This window comes from Bos mutus, chromosome 13 (genome assembly GCF_027580195.1).
Source record: "Bos mutus isolate GX-2022 chromosome 13, NWIPB_WYAK_1.1, whole genome shotgun sequence".
NCBI lineage: Eukaryota > Metazoa > Chordata > Mammalia > Artiodactyla > Bovidae > Bos > Bos mutus.
Genome location: NC_091629.1, coordinates 16,350,482 through 16,365,948, shown reverse-complemented (window position 1 = coordinate 16,365,948; position 15,467 = coordinate 16,350,482). Strand labels below are relative to the sequence as shown.

General features: G+C 45.6%; 1 protein-coding gene across 4 annotated transcripts in view; it reads left to right on the top strand.

The window, feature by feature from the left end:
- The window catches only part of TSHZ2 (teashirt zinc finger homeobox 2), a 489,244-nt gene that overhangs the window by 145,929 nt on the left and 327,848 nt on the right, over window positions 1–15,467 (top strand). The window contains exon 1 of one of the 4 annotated variants that reach the window (XM_070381017.1): window positions 13,119–13,347. The exons of the other annotated variants lie outside the window; for them this stretch is intronic. Coding sequence (XP_070237118.1) covers window positions 13,230–13,347 — 118 coding nt within the window. The 5' untranslated portion in view covers window positions 13,119–13,229. Of the gene's footprint in view, window positions 1–13,118; window positions 13,348–15,467 lie in introns of those variants that run through there. 4 annotated transcript variants of the gene reach the window in all.

Below are 15,467 nucleotides of genomic sequence, written 5' to 3'. Positions count from 1 at the left end.
AAATGGTGGATTTAAAGGGGTGGGGTAGGAGGAAGATGTGTTAAAATGTGACGAAAGAAAATTGCAGCGTCTTGTGTCCCGCTCACTAGAAGCGGAGCCTGAGGCAAGGATTTGGGTGCAGATTTACCGGGAGCATAGAGACAGGGAAACAGGACAGGACTCGGGGGGCTGTGGTCCCGGGTGAAGTCTGACCTGCTCTGAACCTCAGGAAACGGCCCTGGAGCGTGACCCCCGGGAGGGCCCTCCTCAGGTGAGGCGAGGAGCATGCACTTGTGTTCCAGGGTCAGTCTGCCATTGGCTGAGGACCTCACGGAGGCATCTTGACCTCCCAGGGAAGGGCATCTGTCAGCCTCTGAGGACCGTTCTCTGCACGGGGCAGCTGCAGGCAGCCAGCAGCCACCACTCACCACAGCTGGGGGACAGCTACTCTGGGAGGGGATCGGGACGGGGTGCACATCTTCTCGGGCACCTAGATTCTCCTCAGAAACAGCTTCACTTTCCCCAGAAGAAAATGCATCCATTCATTCATTGCATGATTAGCCCATTTATTCAATGTTTCCTGAGCACCTACTATGTTTCAAAAATCAGGGTTACAATAGTGAGCAAAGTGGATCTGTTATCAGTAGTCACAGGTGAGAGATACAATCAAACAAGCCCTGGCAAGAAATGATGCTAAGTGCCATAGTAAGCGGAGAAGGCAATGGCACCCCACTCCAGTACTCTTGCCTGGAAAATCCCATGAATGGAGGAGCCTGGAAGGCTGCAGCCCATGGGGTCGCTGAGGGTCGGACACGACTGAACGACTTCACGTTCACTTTTCACTTTCATGCATTGGAGAAGGAAATGGCAACCCACTCCAGGGTTCTTGCCTGGAGAATCCCAGGGACGGGGGAGCCTGGTGGGCTGCTGTCTATGGGGTTGCACAGAGTCGGACACAACTGAAGCGACTTAGCAGCAGCAGCAGCCATAGTAAGAGAGACCACTTTCTTTATTAGGAACCCTAAATCTGGTCCAGAGGATACAGTCTAGAGCTGTGCGGCCCCAAATGGTAGCCATGGACCACATATGTTTATTCAGCACTCGAGATGCAGCTAATCCCAATCTAGATGCTCTATAAGCATAAACTGCACCTGGAATTTCAATGGTTTATTGTGGAAAAAAGAATGTGAACGACCTCTTTAATAGTTTGTTATATGGTATAATTGTATATATCATGTGCTATGCAATTTACAAATATATACATATATACATATAAAATTCAAACAAAGAAAAAATAATTTGCTGTATGAATTACATGTTAAAATGACACCATTGTGAATACACTGGGTTACATAAAATACCTGACCAAACTTAATTTTACTTGTTACTATTTACTTGTTTAATGTGGCTGCTAGGCAATTTTAAATTACCTAGCTCGCTTTATATTTCCATTAAATAGCACAGGTCTGGGGCTTCTTGCCTCATACCTTCAGCATCGCAGGGAATCTTGCTGAACAACCCACTAGTAACATGACTGTCCACTGATTATGACAAGGAACATACAGCCAAGCTTCTCCAAATTCTCTAAGTCGAGAGGTTCCAATGGTTTGAGACCACGGTGCCTTGTTTTGTTGTTTTTAGTAAGCCCCACTAATTATGGATTCCTCTGTGTCTCCCTCTGGTACCCCAAGGCTCACGAAGACACACTCCCCGCCCACCCCACACCCCTGTTAGATAATTGAAGTTTGATTGAATAGTGTTTCTATCCATCACCGATACAGTTCTCGTTTCATCGTTCCTTTTTTCTCTTCTCTACATGCTATGAGCGTGAATATAAATCTATAGATTCAAAAGTGAAGAGGCAAAGAAATATAAATGGTTTGAAGTGAGTCTTTTTTCAAGTAATTTTCCCCCTAACCTAGTAAGATGTCACTCCGTGAGAGATTTCACAGCACAGCAACACTAGAAAGTATGATAATCGTTCAAAACATAATTGAAAGATTTCAGAAGTTGAACTGGAAGCGTTTTTGTCAGAGTTTATTGCAAGTATTTTGTATCTTAAAAAAAAAAAGTTTATGAAAGTTCTGTGACAAGAAGATAAATTATGGAACCATAAGAACAGGGAAATAAATGGATTCTGGAGACTGACAAACAGGGCAAATGATGAGAACATATAATTTTAGAACACAAAAAAAGGTAACTAAATTTGAAAAATTGCATTAGTGTATCATTTTCTGTATATGAGCCATTAGAGGGAAAAAGTGGAAATTACACCCTGTAACAAAGTAAAAATGTTTTCAGTGTTTAAAGGTAATTTTGTAATACTGCTACTATTACTTAAACTCTTACCTCTTATAAAAATCCAAAGACAGGACCCCTGGTGATATTACCTGTGTCTTAGGCAAAGAGCAACAATTTGAATTCCATTCAAATACATTTGTATTTTGCCAAGTGCTATCAAACCGTGAGTTGCATAATTTGCGGTGTAAGTGAAATAGATACTTTTCCTCTGCACATTTATCACCCTCCTGTGGGCTTCATTACTGACAATCAAATCATAGAAGATGTACGAAATTGTCATGATGCACTTATTTTCTCATGATATTCGATACAAATAGTACTTCTTTACAAATGGCCTTTCCCCCCCCCCATTTGCCACAACATTTTTGCTGTCTTTTCAGAATCTTACTTAAGTTCCAGTGATAGACTTTATTTTTCCCCAGCATATATGTGGGCCTCTTTGGAAAACAAATATTTCTATTTGGGGAAAAATTAAAAACACTTTAGACAAACAAAAGCAGGATGGTTTACAAGTTGTTCTCTACCTGTTACTCCCTAAATGTATGTGTGTGTGTGAGCGTGCACCATATCAAGGTGCTTGTGAAAACAATAGATCCTAGCTCATGGATCGTACATACTCCATCCCTGAATCATCTTAAGGATAAATTCAGAATCGCAACATCAAATGCCCAAAGTCCAGTCAGAAAAAATAAATGAGCTAGTGAGCAAGAAACCCATAGCTTCATTTTCCACTTTGAGAAATACCATGGGTACAGAGGAGTTTTCGTTTACTCTGAGAGAGTCAGGAACACTAATGACAGGCAGCTGGCGCTGCACCTTCAATCGGCAAGACCGTGGGGAGCGGTGGGAACCGCGGTGAGCTGCAGTACACGCTCTGCCTCTAGAGGGAGCAGCTGCCCCCAGCTCCGGTGTCGTGCTCCCTGCTGGTTTAGTCGCCAAGTCACCCGACTCTTGCAACCCCGTAGACTGTGGTCTGCCAGGCTCCCCAGTCTATGGGATTTCCCAGGCAAGAATACTAGAGTACTGGAGTACAGCCCAGAATACTGGGCTGCCATTTCCTTCACCATGGGATCTTCCTGACCCAGGGATTGAACCCCAGTCTCCTGTTGACTGAGATACCAGTAGTATTTTTTTTTCTTTATTATAAATACTTTTTAAAAGAAGCCAGGGCTTCCCTGGTGGCTCAGATGGCAAATATCTGATGGCAAAAAAAAAAAAAAAAAAAATCAGATGGTAAAAGAGCCAGAAATGATTGAGCGACTTTCACTTTTTTTTACCGACTTTCACTTTTTTTTACGGGCTTCCCAGGTGATGCTCGAAGAAGGCAATGGCACCCCACTCCAGTACTCTTGCCTGGAAAATCCCATGGACGGAGGAGCCTGGTAGGCTGCAGTCCATGGGGTAGCTAGGAGTCGGACACGACTGAGCAACTTCACTTTCACTTTTCACTTTCATGCATTGAAGAAGGAAATGGCAACTCACACCAGTGTTCTTGCCTGGAGAATCCCAGGGACGAGGGAGCTTGGTGGGCTGCCATCTATGGGGTTGCACAGAGTTGGACACGACTGAAGCGACTTAGCAGCAGGTGATGCTAGTGGTAAAGAATCTGCCTGCTGAAGCAGGAGACAAAAGAGACTCAGGTTCAATCCCTGGGTTGGGAAGACTCTGTGGAGGAGAAAATGGCAACCCACTGCAGTAGTCTTGCCTGGAAAATTCCATGGACAGAGGAGCCTGGTTGGCTACAGTCTGTGGGGCCACAAAGAGCCAGACACGGCTGAGCCCACACGCACACACAGAAATCTGGATCTCTTTTTGTGTGTGTGTTTGGAAAGATATTTCTTGATTTTTAAGGGCTGATAGCATTTTTTAAAAAATATCAAGCAAGCCAAAGAAAATACATTTCCTGGCCAGATACAGCGTGAAGACTGCCAGGGTGTGATTTTTGTGGAAGACTCTTTCTTCGCAAGGGTCTGGGGCAGCCAGGGTCATCTTGCAAGGACAGTGGTGTCTCCCTGAATCTCTTTACCCCTCTACTCCTAGGCTATGATCTATTGGAGATGAGGTCATCTATTGATGGTTATTTCTTAAATGTCATCTATTCTAGCTACAAAAGCTTCTTTACTTTTCATACCGATATAAGTGATTGTTGTTTAGGCACTAAGTCACGTCTGACTCTTTGCTCCTCCGTGGACTGTAGCCCGCCAGGCTTGTCTGTCCGTGGGATTTCCCAGGCAAGAATACTGGAGTGGGTTGCCATTTCCTTCTCCAAGGGATCTTCCTGATCCAGGGATGGAACCTGCATCTCCTGCCTTGGCAGGCGGATTCTTTACCTCTGAGCTACCAGGGAAACCCAAAATAATTGATGGACCTTAAAAATAATTATTCCCCCTATCAACAGTAACCATCATATTATTGTCATCTGTGAGTATGCATCTTAGGGCAACAAATTAAAGATGGACGAAGCAAGGAATATGTTTTCATTTTCTAGACTACAAGGGAATTCCTATTTTCAGCAAAGCACACAGAACATTTTAACCCCAATCTGTTAACAGAGTCCTCTTCCTCTGAAGTTGAACTGGAAATCCAGATAATATGCCAGCCTAAGATGTTTGGCAGGAAAAGCAGGGCCTTTGGGAAAGTGGAGAGCCCCTTGGCATTCTGTGGCACCTCCTTCATGATGTCAGGGAGCTCTCTCTGGCACCTGGGCCATGACTGAAGCACAGACATCTTTCTGCAAGGCCACCCTGGTATCCTGGCTGTCTAACATACCAGAGCCATTTAATCCCCAAGGTGCTGGCCTCCACTGTTGAGCAGTTTTATCTCTTCCCTCTCCTCTCCTCCTCCCAGCCCAACTGGAATCTCTTCTTAATCTGGGGGAGGGGGCATGAAATAGAGGAGAGGAAGACCTACTCTCAACCCTCTGTTCTGGCCCAAATCCTTTCTCTTTTATTTCTGTTCCAAGTCCTCTAAGGTTTTCAAGGGGGTTAGGCTTTTGGAGAAGAAAGCTAAGGAGAGATAGAGGGTATCCCTGCTTTCTACTCTGCAACATCCCTTCCCGGAGGCAATGAACACAGCTCGTTACATAAAAGGCTAGAGACAAAACGCAGGTTAATATCTGACAAAAGTCTTTTGCTCCAGTAACAATTCTAGTTATTTCCAAGCACCTCTACTCATTGGGCACCAACTCTGCTAGGTCAGCTCAGAGGCTCTGCTGATCTTGGCTGGGCTCACTCACGTCTTTGGGAACTGGCTATCTGTCCACTGATAGAGGACAGCTTGGACTATGATGGCTGTGACAACCTGGCCCCGTGCCAGGCAGCTCTCATCGGCTAGCAGGCTAACCTATGCGTTTTCTTTCTGCAGCAATGGCAGAGGAGGAGAGTGAGCAAGCTGGGTTATGTAAACACTTTTCCGTTTTCTGTTTTGCATTACATTCGCCAACATCCCAACAGATGACACAAGTCACATGCCTCGCTGGGAGTCAGAAAGAGGGACACTCTAGTTAGCTGGCAAAGGCACAGAGATGGAAGGCTGAAGCGCTGGAGCCCATAATACAAGTGCTTACCCCATTTCCTGAATCAGAAAGCTGAAGCCAGGAGAAATGAACCTGGGATTGGGGGGACTGGGCTTTGAACCCATGCGTGCTTTACTCCAAAGCTGTGTTTCCAGCCACATGATGCTGCTGCTTTCATTTTTAAAAGGAGCTTATAAATAGTGTTCTCCACGTTAAGGCAGCATCTTCCAGGCCAAATGGAGTGTTGAGTAATTGCCTGCTTAATATGGTTGATAGAGAAAGCAAACTTGAAGCCAAAACACTCTGATTTCCCCTAAACATATGTAATCATCTTAATTTTCTCTTTGCCTCTGTTGACAGAGCTTGGGGAAGGCAACTTCTTTTTAGCATCAGCCAATGTTTGCCTGGGAAGCAGCATGCAAGGAAAAGGGGTTGGCATTCTTTGCTTCAATAAAATCCCTTTTGGGTATTAATAATTCCAGTCTTCCCTGGGCTGGCCTTCTCCCCATCCAGTCTCCTTTACTTGACGTTGTCCTTTACCCCATGGGGTTTGCACCCGCATGCTCATTTGCCATCAGGCTCCTATGTCTTGGGTGATTTGTGACCCAGGTTGAGCTCCAATCACTTGAATCCATTCAGGGGCTGAATTTTGTAAGTAATGAGAGATGGTTGAGTGGCGCTGATGTGTCTGGAAACACCAGCTCATTGACTGGTAGTTGGTTTCTCTGATTGGACAATGTTGTCCTAATCTAAGAGGCAGATTACTTCTTCAAAGAATAAGATGGAAACTCAGCATCAGGATCAGTTTCTTCCGTGGGTTGACATACCCAGAAATTGCTAACTTGACTTTATGAACTGTTAAACTTTTTTAGAGTATGACATGAGGTCTTAGTTACAGATTCAAATGAAAATCATGGGAATAATAACAGCCACCAACATTTCCTGAACCTTTATCCTGTGCCAGGAACTGTCCTAAACTCTTTCCATGCATTTCATGTCCACGAGCATCCCATGATATGAACACCACTATGAGCCCATTTTATAATTCAGGATACTGAAGGCATAGGTGACTTCCTTTCCCAGGACCACATTGCAAAAAGTAAGTGACAGGCACAGACAGGAGTTGGCTTAGCACATGACGGCTGAGAACAGAATCTGCAAAAAGTCTGTAAAGAACTTGATGGTAAACATTTTTGGCCTTTACAGACCTTTTGGTCTCTGCAGCAACTACTCAGCTCTGCCATGTTGCGAGAAAGCAGTCATATACAATGCATTTACAAAGGGCCGTGCCAATATGCCAATAAAACTTTATTCACAAAACCAGGCAATACACCGGATTTGGCATTGCTGTAACTGTCACTTCCAAGCTGCGTGGTTTTGTGCCATGTATCCAACTTCTCTGTAATCCCATTTTTCTCATCTAAAACCTTAGAGTAATAATTATAGCAAGAAGCTTACAGGGTCGTTTTAAGGAGTAGTGACGTTGCATGCAGAGCACTTGCTGGTTGGCTGGTTTGCTCTAATCACTAATGTGTGAGGCGGTAGGGGGGGATGTGAAGAGCGGCTCCTCTGGGTGTGGACTTCACCTCTGCAGCTCACCTGCCAGTGGCGGCGGACATGGTACCAACATCTCTGAGCTTCAGCCTCCTCTTTTGGAAAGTGCAGGCTGGTAAAGGACGGATTTCACAGAGTCGAGATTCAACGCCCTGAACACACGCAAAACATCCCAAACAATGCCTGACCCGTGGAAAGTTCGATGGGGTGCCTACTGTGTTATTACTTCTATTGGATAATCCAGATTTGAGCCCTTGCGTGCCTGACTTCCAACCACGTGCTCCTTCCCACCACATGCCCTGCAGAGAGCTGGTTCTTAACTGTTTTATTCTATTGGCTGAGTCCGCATCCCCAATCCCTTTTCAGAATACTGCTTTTAAAGGCACATGATAAAAATATATTGTTACTAAGTATCAATAAAAGACTACCCAAAAGATCCAGTAATATGCAGTCACCAAAATATTTTTTAAGAAGCACACTTGGATGTAGTTATGTATGTACTTCTTCATTAACACATTCGAGAACACAATCCATGAGGAGGCCTGATAACTACTACAATTTTCAAATAGTAATAAATTTCAGTGATATTTCAATATCTCTGCAACACTGTAATATGACACGATGATACCTGTGATTTGTACCCGTGCTAAAGTCACAGGTCCCGTAATCACGTGCCTGCATTTATAACTGAAGAAACCCTCAGTTTTAGGTAAAGTTTGGTGGAAATGAAATTTTTTTAAATGCCTGAATTTATGGAACCCTTGAGGTCCATGGTTCCCAGGTCAAGAGCCCCAGTGCCTACTGCCACCAAAGGGGACATTTAAAAAAAAAACAATAAAAGGAATGAACATGCGTTCTCAGAGGAGGGAGTGTTCCTTGCCTCTCCCCCTGAACCTCTGTCCACAAAGACAGCGAATGCTCCCTGTGCCTGCATCGTCATGGTGCACTCATGCCCTGGTGGGAGCGAGAAACCGGAAATTCTGTTGTCCCCTGATTTGACGCACTGTGTGGAAAAAATGGTCACTGGGACTAAGCCAGCGAGCAGTAATGGAAACCTGATCCCACTGACCTCATCCAAAAAAATAGCTATTGTCACAGGACAGAGATGCTGGATATTTGTAGGTTTGGGGAGAAATATATTTGTTAGTGAAATGGAGCTTACTGTGGACTGAATAAAGGTGAATTATTTGTCAGACGACTGGAGGAGGTTTATGCAATATAGTATTATTGAGCGGGGCTATTAACAGAGTGAATTGCTATTGTGACATGCCATTAAATTGTTTTTAGTGTCCACAAAGGTATCATTCAGGAGCTGGCAGGGTTAGTAACAGAGTTGTATTTTTGGTGGACAGCAGCAGATCTCAAAACGAAATAGCATATTTTACAGGAAAGTAAAATATGGTCAAAGCCGGAAGTCTGCAGACAATAGAGTCTGGGGTAGTCATTTGCAGCTGTTTGACAAGAACCTAGAGAAGCCAAACCAGGCTCCCTAGATCCGTGCTGTACACAGAATCAAAGCTGAAATCCGCGAGATCCATCAGCAAGAGCGAGAAGTGAGAAGGAGAAATGGCAAACCTGGGCTCTTTCAAGGATGTTCTGTCTCGGGCCTGAATGTATCCCCAGCATACAATAGAGAGGTTGAGTCAATAAATATTTGCTGAAAGAAAAAGTAAGAAGGAGAGTTCAGGAGGGAGACGAGGGGACAGAGAGAGAGACAGTCAGACAGACAAGATTTAACCCCTGCTTGGCCTGATTCCAAGCCTCAAAGACACACCAGGCTGCCATGCTGAAGATGAAGAGAAGCAACTTGCACGTGATCATGCAAATTAGGAAAGAAGAGGCTCGGCTCAGGCTTCTACTCTCGAATTCGCTAACGAGCGTTATCTTTCTGCGTAGTGCGGCAACTTTCTGACGAGTCACCTGGCTTCTTTCTTGAAGCTTGTTGTTGACAATGCAGACAATGACTCTCAACTCCAACCTGATTCACAGTGACCCTGCAGAATGTGTGCACTTTCTTGGAAGGAGAAAGAACCGACTCATCTTCCTAAATTAGTTATGGGAAGGGAAAAGAGATAGAGATCTTAAGGAAAAGAAATTCTTCTGTTGAAGAAGTTGTCTCAACCCTGTTTAGGGCACATTTCTTCATAGCTAAGCTGTTAAGGGCTAACCCACGTCAACTCTTAGAAAGACAATGTCATTTTGGTGTTAACCAGAGACCTTCCAGCCCACGTCTGCCTTGCTTTTCTTGTCTGATACTCATTTTGTCCTCCAAGGGCCACTGGAGTTCATGTTTGTGGTTACTACTCTTTCTTTGCTTTTGTTTACATTTTAAGACAGTAGATTCCTGTAAAATGTTGGCGTGTATGTATTAGTATATCTGATTAGTGGGGATTAGTTTAGTTGCTCAGTTGCATCTGACTCTTCAACCGCATGGACTGTAGCCCACCAGTCTCGTCTGACCATGGCATTCTCCAGGCAAGAACACTGGAGTGGATTGCCATTGTCTTCTCCAGGGGATCTTTTCAACCCAGGAATCGAACCCGGGTCTCCGGCCTTGTTGGCAGACTCTTTACCATCTGCACTACCAAGGAAGCAGCCTTAATATATCTGAATTGGTTACCAAAGAAACGCATCATAAACTACCAACTACCGTTATCATTACATGCTATTACTGTTATTATTTCGGCTGGCAAATCATGAATGTACTTTTGATAGCCATATCTAGTACTGGGGAGTTGGAGAGACATGAGAATGAGCCTGTTTACATATCCACAGGAGGCCCAAATTGGTTAACACTCTACCAGGAACATTTTGCTGATGTATTAAATGCTTCTGAAGTGAACGTGGCCCATGACACAATCATTACGTTTCTAGGTAGTTAGTGGAAGGATATCCACACTAGGATATGTACAAGATTATATCCAATGAGGTGTTTAAAATATAGGGAGAAATTAGAAAGAACTGTCATACCCATTAAGAGTTCAGCTCAGTTCAGTCACTCAGTCGTGTCCAACTCTTTGCGACCCCATGGACTGCAGCACGCCAGGCCTCCCTGTCCATCGCCAACTCCCAGAGTTTACTCACACTCGAGTCGGTGATGCCATCCTCTGTCATCCTCTTCTCTTCCTGCCCTCAATCTTTCCCAGCATCAGGGTCTTTTCCAATGAGTCAGCTCTTCGCATCAGGTGGCCAAAGTATTGCAGTTTCAGCTTCAGCACCAGTCCTTCCAATGAATATTCAGGACTGATCTCCTTTAGGATGGACTGGTTGGATCTCCTGGCAGTCCAAGGGACTCTCAAGAGTCTTCTCCAACACCACAGTTCCAAAGCATCAATTCTTCAGTGCTCAGCTTTCTTTACAGTCCAACTCTCACATCCATACATGACTACTGGAAAAGCCCATTAATAAGAGGGTCATTATTTTAAAAAATTGTAATACTGCACAATGGATTATCACCCACCATTAAAAATATATGTTCATAAAAACAAAAAGGTCCCATTATATTGAGGAGGGTGAACAAAGGGAGATTTTAAAATAGTATGTATATTATGATCCTATAATGCTGCTGCTGCTGCTGCTAAGTCGCTTCAGTCGCGTCCGACTCTGTGCGCCCCATGGACTGCAGCCTACCAGGCTCCTCCGCCCATGGGATTTTCCAGGCAAGAGTACTGGAGTAGGGTGCCATTGCCTTCTCCAATGATCCTATAATACATTATATTTATTTATAGCTATAGTATATTTGAGATAAGTATAATGATAGATACAGTGATAAAGGTGATTTTATATTATTATGTAATATTGTTATATTTCCATCATGCAGTTTGTCATAGTTTTTATTTTTCCTTGTATTCTTCTATCGCTTCCACATTTTCTACATGGCCTGTGATTGACTGTTATAATCAAGAAGCACAGACACACACGCCCACACAGTGAATGAAGGTCAGCGTTTCACGTCCACGTTTGGCCATTCTCATACCCAGTGCAGCTTTGACCTGGTTGCTCACCATCGACCCCACCCCAGCTCAGGCTCCTGGCATCTTCCTGCTTGCCTTTAACTTTTCAGCACAGATCCCGGACCTGACTGACTAGAGTCTCCTCGACATGTTGTATAACCAGCCCCATGCCCACAGTCTCAGAAAAGCTCAGTGCTAACTTTATATTCACTTCCTTCCTGGAAGGGAAGCCAACAGAAAGTGTTCCTGGAGGCGCATGGTCCTGGTCCTTGTTAATCCCTGGCAAGAGCCAAAAAAAAAAGACTGGTTCAAACAGTATCATCATTGATAGTGGCTCAGTAAGTTTACTTATTAATGGTGCTTATTAATTTCTTAACACTAGATGCTGTGCATTTAAGTCCATGTAAGCCTCAAGAAATGGTTATATGTCTATCTTGCAGAACCGAAAGAAAAGAAAAGAAAAAGAGTTACCGGCAAGCGAGAGGCAGACCCAAAGGTTGCTGCTTGTTTTCCTTTAAAAGGCTCGGTGTTGACTGATTTTGGAGGAACTTACATGCCTACGAGCAGTGTGGTTAGTGGAGAAGACCTCACGTTCTGGATTCAGAGTAACGGATTCGAGCTCAGGCTCTGCCCTGGCCAGCTTTTTGCTGTCTTGCTCCAAGACAGTGTGATTTACCAATTACAGTATGCTTTTAACAACCAGACACCCAAGTTCTAATCCAGGCTCAGCGATTTGTAGCGATTTGTGACTTCAGGCAAGTCACTTAAACCCTCTGAGCCTCCACTTGCCTGCATCCAAAGTGGAGGAGACGGTCTCTTCTTCTGTGGGATCAGTGATATCACACAGTAAGCCCTCTGCACAGAGACAACGTTTACTAGACAGTGACTAAGGGCTTCCCAGGTGATGCTGGTGGTAAAGAGCCCTCCTGCCAAAGCAGGAGACGTAGGAGATGTGGGCTCAGTCTCGGTCAGGAACATCCCCTGGAGAGGGGCATGGCAACCCAGTCCAGTATTTTGCCTAGAAAATCTCATGGACAGAGGAGCCTGGCGGGCTACAGTCCAGGGGGTGGCAGAGTCGGACACAACTGAAGCGGCTTAGTACGGCACAGACAGGGACTAACAGTATCACCTCCGATGATGAGGGTTTCATTCTATTCGTGCAAAAAAGAAAAACAGAGAGATGAGAAAGATGAACAGGTAAACCACACCCAACAGAGATCTCCTGAACATTTGGGGTGGTTATATGTTTTGTTTTTTGTGAAGCACGAGGAAGCCACCAGGACATGTGTGCAGGCATGTGTGTGCTGCTCTCCATATTAGATTACATGTTTTAGGACAATAAATCAGCGAAAGAAAAGTAATAAATAATGCATGCTGAAAATGCGATCATGTTTATTAAGAAGCAACAGCCTTGTCATCTTCCATTTTCTTCTTCAGTGAGTCTCCCCTCTGAGGGTTTGCTCTTCAGGGACTCCTTGCAATTTAGCTGGAGGCTATTCTCTAATTCTTATTTGCAAAAAAAAAAAAAAACCTGCTTTGCAAAAATAAGTTAAAAGCTGAGCATCCAGGTCCTCTGATGAGTCTCCCATCAAATCCACCCCGTCATTAGAGATGGCTTCCCGGCTATGGAAATCGGGGGGAAATAAGCCTAGCTTCACATCTGTCTATACTGTGTTTCCCCATGGTCTGTGTTCTCACTCCAGTCTCTCTGTGATGAGTTTTTATGAAGTCTCTTTAGGTTTCTTTATTTTAGAAGAAAAAAAAAAAAGAAGGAAAAAGCACCCAGAGAGACACACAAAAAGCAACTTTCCTTTTTCTAGTGATTTGCAGCTGCTAAAACAATATGTTGACATTAGTGCGTTGTGACGTCCAAGGACTTTAACTGGAGTTGCATCTTAATCTGTTACTCTTCACCCTTTTGCACTTGAATGACCCTGAAGAGATTGAAAAGAAAGGAACCACACGGGCAGCTCTGTCTTCCAGGGACTGGGAGCAGAGCTCTGCTCTTGAAAACAAAGCGGTGTTCCATACTGAGAGAGAGAGAAGGTGTAAGTGACGGGGGAGAAGCGGGGAGAGATGGACAGAGAATGGAAAAGGGGAAAGGAGACCGAGAGTGGGGGAGACCGAGGAGGAAGGAGCCCGCCGTGCGAGCGGAGCGCAGCCCGGCGAGAGGACGCCCCTGTCCCCGCCCGGGCCCAGGCGTCGTGCGCCTCGGGGTCGGGCCGAGGCGCGCTCCCGGCAGCGCGGGGCCGCTCTCGGCTCCGTGGCGGCGCGGCCGGCCTTCGCGCCTCTGGCCCTGGGCGTCCCGCGTTCTGAGACAGGCTGCCGTCCTTTGAGAGCACCGCGTCCTTGGGATTTAAGGCAGGCGTGGACCTCCGCGTCCCCAAAACACCGGAGCCCCGCTGTCCCCCCCCAAAGGCTGGCGCCGTCGTGCCTACCCCTCGCCAGTGGCTGTGACCCTCAAAGGGCTTCCCTCCTACACTGTGGGAACCCGCGTCGGCGGCCTGTCCCTCCGCCTCTCATCCCTGCCCCTCTGGCTCCCGCGTGCTCTCCAGTCCTTTCCTCAGGCCATGCCCACATCACGAGACCTCCCCGTGGCTCTTCAGCTGTAGCTTATGTCCTTGGCTATCTTGTGCCAAGCCCCGCGCATTTGAAGCAAATCCACTAAATAGTAAGTTGCTTGTGTTACAAAATTCGTGTTTAATTAGCTTGTCCTGACATGAAATATTTATCAGGACTTGATGTTCACTCCGGTGCACCTCTGAAATCCGCTTTAATTTTATTTGTGATTCGCTGTTTCTCTTCTCCATCCCTTCCACCCTTCCTCCCACCCTTCCTCCCTTCTCTTGCCACCTCTCCCCTTCCACTCCTCCTCCCTGGGTCTATTTCCTTCTCACCTTCCTTTCCCTCCCCCGCATTTACTTAAGCTACTAAAGCAAAGACTATGGTGTTCGTGTCCTTCGCTGCATCACTTCCCTGGCCTTCTGCTTCTTCCAGGAGGTGAGCCGGGCCCCCGGGTTCCCTGAGCAGCACCCACCCAGGGGTCCCCGAGAGCCCGAGCTCCTCGCTGTGCCCAGCGGGGCTTGACGGCCCTCGGCGTGAGCCTCCATCACTGGTGACTCGGATGTGACCTCCATTTGTTTCCCGACTCAGTCCCTTCAGCCAGAAGCTCTGATCTGCCACTTCCTTGCCTTTGATGTGTCTCCACTTCCTGTAATTAATTTCATTTTCCCATAACTCAGCACACCATGGTCAGCCCTAAGGATAATGCCCCCAGTTTGAGCCAGTTCTGCTCTTTCCCCAACTTGGGTCTCTTCCCTGTGGTCTGCCACGTTGGTAGACATGCCACACAGATGTTCAAAGAAAGCCAGGCTGCTGTAAAGCAAGCTGATGCAAGTGGGCCGGTGGTCACAGCCCGAACGTGGAGCTCGAATGAGGTGGGCTGTTGACAAACGTGTATTCTGAGCTCCTCACCTGTCTGCCCGCTCTCCCTCTGAGAGTATATTCTTGCTTAAACAAATCCTCACTTTACCTTCCTGGAAAAAAATGTAATTTTACATTTTTATTTATATTGAGGTCTGTGTATATTTGATGTTCTGAGGGAAACCAATCAAAATCAACTGAACATCTAGACATTCGAATAAATCCTATCATATTGCCAAGTATAGCATTGAGAAAATTGTCCTAACTTGGTGGACTCCATAGCTGCAGGGCCAGTAACACTCTGCGTTCCTGATTTATCCTTATCAACATTCCTGACACGGACTGTGGGGTGTATTCAGGATTGAAAGGTCAGTTTAGCCTAACCCTTTGTCTACTAGAACACATGGATTTGAACAGTCTGTCCTCGTAGGATCTTTTATAAGAATGTTGTCCTTGCATTCTTTGATAGATTTGTTTCCATTTCTCTAAGAATTTAGGCCATGTGTTTCATGGGCCAGTCCTTGACGCTATCTGGAGGCAAAGACACCTATGAAAATACTTTGAACAATGAAAGGCATTCTGCTCTGAGCCTCACTTTCCCTGTCCATAAAGTGGGCGTGATTCACCAGGCAAAGTCAGTGTGTGAGCCCAGTAAGCGAGTCACAGAAAAGTGGCCGAGAAACCCCAGACCCCCCAGCAATAAGGACATCACGCTGCCCTCCTCACCTCTATCCAGGAAACGG